General features: G+C 32.0%; 1 protein-coding gene across 1 annotated transcript; it reads left to right on the plus strand.

The window, feature by feature from the left end:
* Positions 1-2214: 2214 nt before the first annotated feature.
* Positions 2215-10797, plus strand: LOC127706242 (uncharacterized). Its single transcript, XM_052210741.1, has 7 exons — positions 2215-2421; positions 3459-3546; positions 3874-4064; positions 6072-6381; positions 6683-6799; positions 8863-9053; positions 10397-10797. The coding sequence occupies exons 1-7, from the start codon at positions 2238-2240 to the stop codon at positions 10663-10665; spliced, it is 1350 nt and encodes a 449-aa protein (XP_052066701.1). The 5' UTR covers positions 2215-2237; the 3' UTR covers positions 10666-10797.
* Positions 10798-11032: the final 235 nt, after the last annotated feature.

The raw sequence follows: 11032 nt of genomic DNA on the forward strand, positions 1-11032 counted from the left end.
TAGAGGCTTTTAGTTCTTGCTATGATTTATGGACATTTGTTCATTTGATGACTTATAATAGCATACATACATAAATAGAAAGATTTTAAGGGTATAACGTCAATAAGACAACGAAACCCAACAGCACGAATTATGAAAACACATCTTTAGATCATTGCAGTGTTCAACAATAACAGGGATTCTATTCATAAAAAAATCTCCCCACTAAAATTGATCGTAAGTGAAACCGAAATGTTTATGACTTATAAGTATTTTACTCGTAACATTTTTTGTGAAATGAGTCATATGTGTCTATACAATAAATCAAGTCCTAAGACATGACTAGTCAGGTTCGTTCAAACTGATATTTTGTGAGTGTCACTGTCTCAATAAGGATCACATCACACATCTTTATTAGTGTTCAACCCGAAAGTAAAGAGCCACCACATTGTTATGCCATACTTTCGATACATTACAAAGCTAATGATTAAGCTTTTGCTGAAGCTTTATTTAACGCAGCTTTATTACGCATTGTATGTAACTCTGTATGAATAAAAGAAGGCAGCAATCCAACGACAAAATAAAAGACATCTAACGTTAAAGAGGACCATGAAATACAATATAACAAGCTCCAAATAGGTCATGGTCTACAGAACATAAGTTAAACAGAATCGGCCAGGGTCTACAGAACATAAGTTAAACAGAAACAATTAAAGATTTGCCATCAACATCTTATTCTTCAAATAACAAAGGACTAAGGGGGGGGGGGGGGAAGAAACATAAAGACATGTTCGGTGTGAGCCAAGACTCCGTGTTGAAGACCGTACTGTGACCTATAATGGTTTACTTTTATAAATTTTGACTTGGATGGAGAGTTGTCTCATTGGCACTCATACCACATCTTCTTATATCTATGGCATAAGACAAACATCGACGAGGTTACTCACTGCTTGAAAGTGAAGTCTTCAGAATTGGAAATGAAAAGATTATTCATTCGCTTTCGATAATATTTAAATTTACTGTCTTTATTTGCGATTTTCCAATTAACAGTCAATATTAAATTATTAATAGACATAAAATCCAAAGAAAAAATCTTGTTCTACTTCAGAAGAAGAAACTTCCATTATTTTCTGTTAACGCTATTACAAGTTCTAATACAATTTTTTTTGTTCTGACAACAGTTCGTATGGACTAAAATTCAAATTGTAAATGACATTGTATAATTTAAGCTGTTTAAAATCACACGAATCAATATCTTCCAAACTTTGTCTGAATAATTACATGCGTTATTATGTGAAAAATCTCCTTTTTACTGAATATGACGCACTCGATCCCTAAGTTAAACATGATCAAGTATAACACTTTTATATCAAAATAGTTTATCAAACTAGTCATGGATATAATCATTTAATTCACCGGTAATAATTTACTTAAGTTTTTAATTCATTAAACTATTATTCTTAACTATTGGTTCGTTCTAATTCGTCCACCAAAACAGACTTATTTAATGAAACTTAATAAATACATTACTTCATTTCGATTAGGCTAAGTATCAGCATCGCTTTTAGTTCGAAATTGTTCCGTGTTTTATAACACGAAGCCAGATAAATAATTCATGTTTATTTCACAATGAAATAATTTTGACCACTAGGATTACAAGTTCCTGTAAATGGTATGATATGTAAATATATTTAATTTATTGATATGTTTGAGTACTTTATTTTCTTTTAATTATTTTCAATATAAAAATAAGGAGATGTGGTATGACTGCCAATGAGACAACTAGTAACCACCTAAGTGCAAATGAAATTGATGTAAGCTAAATGTTTATTTAGCAATTAAATATGTATTTTTTTGTTTCAATTATACATACACTCACATAGTTCGGTTGTTCAAGCCACGTAGTTCAAACTAAAGGAAATATATAAATAATGCCAGGAGAAAAATTGGAAAACTCTTTATGCAAACAAATATTATCAGTTCAATTTTTTTTTTAATCAAGATTTCTTCTCCAAAAAGTTAAAGCAGGGCTTTTTTTAAGTAATCATGAATTTTACAGAAAAGAGAAACGTTTAGAAAGCAGCAGGCTTCATATGGTTTAACAAAATAACAAGTAGTACATGTATAATATTCAAATTATACATTTAGACTTAAATATCAACATGGCGAAAGTCTGTACCATATATTGACTAAAATAAAACAAAACAATGTCGACTTCTTTTCAGGATAGACCCTTATCATCCCTTTCTACAGCAAGCATGCGACCCATATCATCCCTTTCTACAGCAAGCATGCGACCCATGGATATCAATTCCGCTCACTACTATGAAAAAGTAATCAGTGTTATAACAAAGGAACCCAGTGACAGATCAAATGGTGATATAAACCAAATCAAATCATGGTTTCAAAAGAAGTCGGATTTATTTAACCAGCTGAATGACGGTAAGCAATACAACCTTCAGAGACCATGATATTCAGTACATCATCATGTGTGATTGTAAATGTAAATCCCCTTTTCACTTGCATATGCCCATTTTTCAACATATTTTACACAAAATATTTACAAATTATTATAAGTTATTAAAGAGGTATATTTGTAGGGGTAATTTCACAGTAACTTTTTTAAATAAATAGACCATTTTCAAAATGGCATTGAATCCTTACCAAACCAGACATGGTTAAAAGTGTTATAGCTTCTGACAACATTGTCCATATTCTAAAGATTCGATCGAACTGGAAATGCTTGTAAATAGCTTAAAGCTGAGGTGTTGATAAATAATGGTTTCTGAGTATTGGTAGAGAAAAATGGCAGATCATGCCGATTTGAAACAATATTTCCATCTAAGTTTAAGCCACGTATTTCATTTAAGATACATGTTAAATAATTAGGTTTACGATCTCCTTCAACGTAAAATTCTACAAACATTATAAAAATGGGCAAAAGCATGCAAAATTTGCAATGTTTTATCAAAATTGTCTTCAAAGAAAAAGTATGGAGCTCCATGGTAAATTAAGGATATGTTGCATAATTGCCAATGAGAAGAGAAACTAACCCACCAGCGACCAAAGGACATGGATATAAACACCTATAGGTCACCGTACAACATCAATAATGAGCAAAAACCATACCGTATATACATGTACTATATATATATAAGGTCCGGCATGACTAAATGTGAAACGAGAATGTAGGCTCGTTATTCCTAGATCTCTAGGTTTCATTAACCTTCCAATAATTACTATGTGAGTGCAAGCCATATATCGTATTTTCCTATTCAAACAGCTTCTTCTTATTTTATACTTATTTGATGAGCTGTGTATGGCACATGTCAATATCTATGATGATGTTATAACGCATTCATATCAAAGCCCATATCAATCATCGACAAAAATCAGATTGAACCGTTGAACGTCTCGAATAAAATATATAACTTAGAGTGTGAAAAGCTCAAATTGATGTTCTGTATATTTCCTTCCAGAAATAATCCACGATTTGGTGAAAAATTGTGACTTTATGAAAACTGAACGTGACTTTCTTCTCATCGAGCAAGGTGAAAAAGGCGACTGGTGAGTCTATTTTTGTGCTTTTATTAAATGCATCAACATCCTTACTACTTGCACATTGTATGTACCCGTATAATGTATGTATAGTTGTAAAAATATTACTATAGTAGCTGCTTTGATGACATTGAAGTAAATTTGAGTTTTTTTTAACTTCATCTAAATAGAACTGTCGTATTGTAAAAAAATAACTAGACTTGCATGGATAATGCTGTAAATAATTTACATTAGAAACTGACGAATGTGTGGTTGTAAGTATTGTAAATAAAAGAAAAAGTAACGATGATATGTTCCATTTTATGTTCAAAATATTGAGTAATTGTTTTTTTTCAGCTTCTTCATTATATTAAATGGATCAGTATCTATATATATAAATACAACTCTGGAACTAGAAAAGGATTTACCAGATGTCTCCAGAAATCCGGACCCACTAGAAGAAAGGAGAGCAAGCATGGGTAAATTAGATGACGAGAAAATAAAAGAATTAGATCGATCAAAGTATGGAATATACGTTGGAGAAATAGGTAAGGAACTACTAGTCAGAGTTAAAAAAAATATTTGTATTGTAATTGTTATATTCAAATTTTATCTATGGCATTTCACAATTTTACCATAACACCTTTATGAATAGCCAAAGACAAAACTTAAAGATAACATAATTCTTAATATTGATAGCCTCAATGTTTGGAGAGAAAGAAAAAAGTACGTTATTTTACTATATTTTTAAATGAAAAAAAGACAAATGATACGATTTCCATACCCACAATACAATTTTATGGAATAACTTTTATCAGGTACATGTACAATGTATGCTCTTTGTTATAAGTTTGGAGAGCCAAAAATATAAAATAAAACAGCCAAAACCTTAGTTTAAGAATTATTACACACTAAGAACATGGATTAGAAATTTACAAACAAACTGTTTTTTTTAATTAACACCAAAACTAAATCACTGGCTATGCTGGAGCGGAAAGTATCCTCGGGGACTGATTGCCCTCCAGGAGCAGTACCGACAACGTGATTTAAACATATATTATTTGCGTGCACACAACGTATGTTTTTTAATTATTTTCATTAGATGAGCTCGAGACCAAAGTCTAATGAATTGCTTCGCTGAGCACAGCTGGATACGACCGCAGATGTCCAACCCTGAAAAGTTGGGGCCAAAATGGACACAATATTCACGCTTGATACAGGTCTGAATTTGGATTGTAATTAAATTTTTGACACAGCATAGGTTTCTGACACAGAATAACTGTAGTCAAAGAACTTCAAATTGGTTATAAAATTTGAACTTATATTCAAATATTTGCTTTTGTGCAATACACTATGCGAATTGACCCCCCCCCCCCCCCCCCCCACAAAAAAAAATTACCCCGTTTTTTGGCGTTTGTGCAATACACTATGCTGTTGAATATTAACCCCCAAAAAAAATATTTGAAGAAATTTTCTTTTAATTTCTGAAATCTGAAATGAGAAAAATAGTCCCCCTCCAATTTTTTTCACCTCCCCCTTTCCCTTATTCCAAAAAAAAATCTTTCCCTCACGTTATGGTCAGTATCTCAGACAATCATCATTTCTTAATACATAATTTACAAGCAGTGTAAGGGAGGTAATCAAACATTGTTATTTAAATTGATTTTGATTTTGATTTGGATTACCTCCCTTACACTGCTTTTAAATTGTCTCAATTGTCCTTTAACCAGAAAAACCCTTGTTTTTCCCCTTTTTTGCCCCTAATTCCTATATGGTTTGAGCCATAACCCCCCAAAGTCAATCCTAACCATCCCTTTGTAGTATGGAAACTTGTGGTATAATTTCAGAGAGATTCATACACTTTAACACAAGTTATTGTCTGGAAACTACAAAAATGTTTATTTGGGCCCCTTTTTTGGCCACTTATTCCTAAACAGTTGGGACAATAACCCCCAAAATCAATCCCAACCTTTCTTTAGTGGTTATTAACCTTGTGTTGAAAATTTATTGATTTCTATTTACTTATACTAAAGTTATTATCCGGAAACCATCTGTCTTCGGACGACGCTGACGACGACGACGACGACGACAACGTGATACCAATTAATATACGACCAACATTTTTTAAATTTTTTGCGGTCGTATAAAAACTAAAAGTGCCTAAATATTACAACCAAAACCTTTTATACCAATCTTGCAAAAGGGAGTTGCAACCTTCTTTTTATAGCAATTACATAATTTTATTATAACCAGTTGATTTAAATATAAACTGCATCATCTAAATCATTTCAATACCGAAGCATTGGTCACTGGGCGAGTGAGGCACCATGGACTGAGATGAACATTAACAACGACTCTGTTGGGGAAAACAAATTTCGATTCCCGAGCGAATGACAAGTATTTCTGGAATAATCGTCTGATTTGCAAGATATTGTTTTAAAAATAGTGACGATTAAAAAATAGACTTTAACCAATTCAACGAAATTAGCTCTATTACAGAGTTTTAATATGTTTGCTAAAAGCATTACTTTAACCAGAACTTTTGTTTCCTTTAGAATGTGGCAAAAGCTTCGGAGAACTTGCACTTATAAACGCTGATTGCGTTAGAAATGCAACAATAATTGCAGATGAGACTACAGACTTGATTGTGATTGGTAGAGATCTCTATAACAGATGTATAAAGTCTTTCCATGCTAAGGAATTTGCGGAAAGGAAACAGTTTGTCGAAAGTAATCCTATATTTGACAAATGGCATCCGAAGTACAAAAAACAAATGGCAATGAGCTTGAAGAAGGAGAAATTTCATTTTGAAAGCGTCATAATAAAGCAAGGAACACGGTTTGATGGTTTACGCTTTATAATCAGGTAATTATTGCTGTCAATATAAAATGATTGTATGTGGTATGATTGTCAATGAGACAACAATCAAACAGACTCCAAATAACGCATATTTAAGCACTTATAAATCACCGTACGTTTGCTACATTTCAAAGCTTGCAATTGCAGCTTATAAAGAAGTTATTGAACCTAGGGTTTCAGACTGAACATGAACGAATACCAATACATATGAACGGTTTTATTTGCAGAAAAACAACACGAAATATGCATTCGTTATAGTACATAAGAATCAATTACATACTTTTTATGCCGTACACTATTTTTTCAGTGGACAGGCGAAAGTCATATCAGATCCATACCAGCATTCTACGCAATATTCTCACTACTATCCTTTACCAGATATTGAAGACTTGAAGAAAGAAGAAGCACGTGAATCACTCAGAAGGTATATAGAGCTTTAACTATGTTACTTAATTATATATCGTAAAAAGGACAATACTGATCAAAATTAGCCATAGCAGGATTTAAACTTAGCACATACTTACAACTTCTAGTCCAATCAAATTGCTTATATTTGCCTTCTAATTTTCATAGTACATACTTTTCCCGTGTACTAAGTAACTACACATGAATGACCACAAGGGTAAGATTTCATTGTATCATAATGAAGATATTTAAATCAAAAATTGCCGCTGGCTGTTTTGAAATAAAATGCTGTGTTCCAAATTAAATTAAATAGTTTGTAATTAGTTTTCACGTTGATTTTTAAATATCCTGCTATTAAAATCTTTGGATCTAAAAAATGTTTTTGATAATTGCTATTTCTTTCATTTAAATAAAGGGTAATACATATGGTTCTTTATACCTTGATTAGAGTACAACGATATCTTAAAATTATGATAATGTAATAATGTATCATCCATGCAATTACTTTGTACACAAAAAAGTGTGTACTATGAAACCTTGTGAAGGGAAATTAAAGCAACTTGGTGATAATTTTTTTAACTTTCTTAAGGTAGGTGATCTATTTCGTCATGAATTGATTGATTTATTGATTATCGGTTGCTTAATTTCCAGTGGCAAATATTTCATGCATGTTCAGGACGATGTCATGAATTGAAAAATTGTGATTATGTCTGAAGATAATGTGCCAATTATATATATAAACATATTCTGATAAATCTTTTAGTTTTTACTTTGAAATAATAAAAAAAAAAAAAACACACAAAACCTATAATCTCTGATCTATTGATAGTTGCTTTTTAATGCCTATCTGCTAGACTATATCTATGGGGACAAACTATCTATATGTTTCAAATTTATTATAGCTTTAGTTTTTAGTGAAATTAAAAAATGTTTTCAAAACATGTAAAGCTTCCACTGCAATTTAATTATTGCCTGCTTTTGGTCAATTTATTTGGTCATCTTACCATGTAAGAAGAACATGTATAGTGAAACACCACTTTATATCAATATACATACTTACACCAGCAGCTACCATCTTTTCATTCTGGAGTCAAGGGCCTTTTGAAATCACATATTTTACAATGATACTAGTGAGTAGATTTACAAAACTTCGTTAATGAGCTCCGTTTTACAAACACCTGTGATACAAGTAGTCAGCCAAAATAAACTATCAATAGACCAATTAAAAGATTACTCGAGTTGTAAATATGTGCTAAATTGGATAGTCTATGAAAAGGTATATACTATGAAATTAAGAGCTCGGGGCAAGCCCCTCGCTCTAAATTTCATAGTATATACCTTTTTATAGACTAACCTAGACATATTATATTGTGGATACAATAGTTGCAAGTAAAATCATTTGAAATACGTGTTTGTTTCACAATCTTGACCAATTCTTTTGTATTACATGCCACTAACCAATTATATACGGTAAACGTATTTTAGTGAGAACGACAAGTGTTTGACGAATAGTAATCACTAGATTAGCTTGGGGCTAAGTAAAACAATCTATGAAGTAGGATCTACATGTATATAGCAAAATGTTTGCCAATACTGAGGTAATGGCTTCTGGTCGGTATCTACAAATAACTTTTTAGCGCGGGCATGACATGTCAATATTACATACAGATTTTGATGTAACCATTTTAGAACAAGACGCATCGACATGCACATTCGCACATTAAAAAAAACATTTTGCAATGAAAACATTTTCGTTTAGATATAAGGTAAAAATGATTTCCTCTAACTACAGGTTTGATTTAATCCTATTGGTGGTTTAGTTTTTCTGTTGTTTCAGGCGGTGGTATACTTCTGTTTAGTTATAATTACAACCCGAATCTGAACCTTCCGTCGGAACTGAGATCACATCCAGTTCTTGATGAGTTTTGTTCATTGTTGAAGGACGTACGGTGACCTATAGTTATCTCATTAGCAATCCTACCACATCTTCCTATTTTTATATTGTGATATAATTTTGTGTTTAGCAATAGGCCGTTGAAAACTGTTTGAAAGCCTAATGTTTGTTAATGTTTTTGTTAAAAGGGAACTAAGTGCACTTTCACGTGCCGATGTTTTAAACCAAAAGGGTACAAGCCGTCCGAAATCGTCTCTTAATGTTGTAACGAACAGCGAGTCCTCCTCCCCAAGAACGAGAGCAACGAGTGGTAGACGATCACCAATACCAACACGTCGTCAACTAGAATTCTGTTTGATAGCATCTCAAGAAATACTAGGTAAGATATTAATATATTGTGTCTAAGTAGTCATCACAGACTTTATATTATAACGCTCATTTATTATCTATTCTTTTTTTTTTTTAGTCATTTTCCCCATTTTTTTATTTTTTGTCTGTTATTCTATATTCTGTAAACTCCATCCAAATCCTCATATCATGCTCATCAGATATAATACTATGATTATAATGATCTAACGTTATTTTAGGCTGACATTTATTGTTATGTGAAACCTGTGTACTCCTTCACACACTTTGCGTTGAGCGTTCCAGATGAAGGTTAATCCAGAAAAGCTCTTCGGACTTACAAAGTGTTATTTTCATTTCTTAAGACAAAGTAATATATTTTACTTTGTTTTGAAGGAAATAAAACGTCTTCTTTCTAATCGCACGACACGTGTCAACGTAATTATTGTTTAGAATTCATATTCAAAAGAGACAACTTAGACTTTCGAAAAGAAAATACAACAAGGAACTATATTCCATAGTAATGAAACTTCAGCTTTTAAAACCCTTAACTTGATTCCTACAAGTACAGTAACTGAAAATGATATCAGACTCTAATTATGATTCGCAAGACGCATGTGCTCCTGTTAAAAATCACAAAGAACACTGACATCAAATGTTTGAAATAAAAACACAGGAAATCATACAGAATTTTCACAGTAAGAACGCGTACAAAGTATTAGCCTGGTATCTTTGATGAGTATTTTTTTTATACCTACATACTGTAAAAACCACCAAGGACTCACAAAGAGAGAGCACATAACATTCACAGGACAGTCGTATGGAGTTGGACCGAATTTTATTGAACTGTTTTTTATACCTACATACTGTAAAAACCACCAAGGACTCACAAAGAGAGAGCACATAACATTCACAGGACAGCCGTATGGAGTTGAACCGAATTTTATTGAACTGTTTTTTATACCTACATACTGTAAAAACCACCAATGACTCAAAAAGAGAGAACACATAACAGCCACAGAGCAGCCGTATGGAGTTGGACCGAATTTTATCTAACTGTCTTACTTCAACATAATATGTTCTACAAAGAAACTCATCTTAGATACCGAGATTAAAACTGTGTACGTCAGATGCGCTTTTGGCCTTTTCGTCTACAAATGACTCACCAGTGACGCTCGAATCAAAAAAGTTAAAAGGCTCAAATCAAATACAAATTTGAAGAGCATTGGGGACCCAAAATTCCGAAATGTTTTCCCAAATACAGCTAAGGTCATCTATTCCTGGGGTAGAAAATCCTCAGTATTTAGTATTGTTTTTTAATTGTGTTATGTCTATACATATACATTGATTTCCAGTTAAGTTTGCTTTTATTTTCAGGTGATTTTGAAGTTGCTATGAATTTGAATACATTTTCATATTCTGTTACATGCATGGAGGAAACAGAAATATATGTTTTGAATCAGAAAAATTTTGAAAGGTTAATCGAAAAACGAAATCCTCAAGTGATTAAAATGATCAAGAATTTCGTAATGGAGAAATACTCTGTTCGAATGACTTGGATGAAAGAAAAGAAAGATATTCCTTTGTTTCGTTATTTACTGTATAAGACTGAAGAGACAGAACGAAAAAAGAAACTAAGAAAGTGAAAGACACATGATTATGAAAACGATTATAAATGTTCTAGGTCTACATTAAACATTTCATTATACTTTTACAACATACTTCTTATAGTTTGGAAGAATGCAGAGGATGAATTATAATAAATTACTATTACTGGACTCTTTTTAGTTTAGGGTATCTTTTGATTTAAACAGTACATTATTTTACAAGAGAAATATCGTGACCAGTATGATGCGACCGTAATAAAAAAGATCCTAAATCTATGCATATTTACTACAGTACTATACTTTGATTTTAAACTATAATGTTTTTTTTTTATTTCCATACATACGTTAGTATTAACTAAAATGATATTTTTTTAGTTTACATTATTCTATTTCGAATATCCTTATA

This window comes from Mytilus californianus, unplaced genomic scaffold (genome assembly GCF_021869535.1).
Source record: "Mytilus californianus isolate M0D057914Y unplaced genomic scaffold, xbMytCali1.0.p SCAF_6, whole genome shotgun sequence".
In the NCBI taxonomy this organism is placed as follows: Eukaryota; Metazoa; Mollusca; class Bivalvia; order Mytilida; family Mytilidae; genus Mytilus; species Mytilus californianus.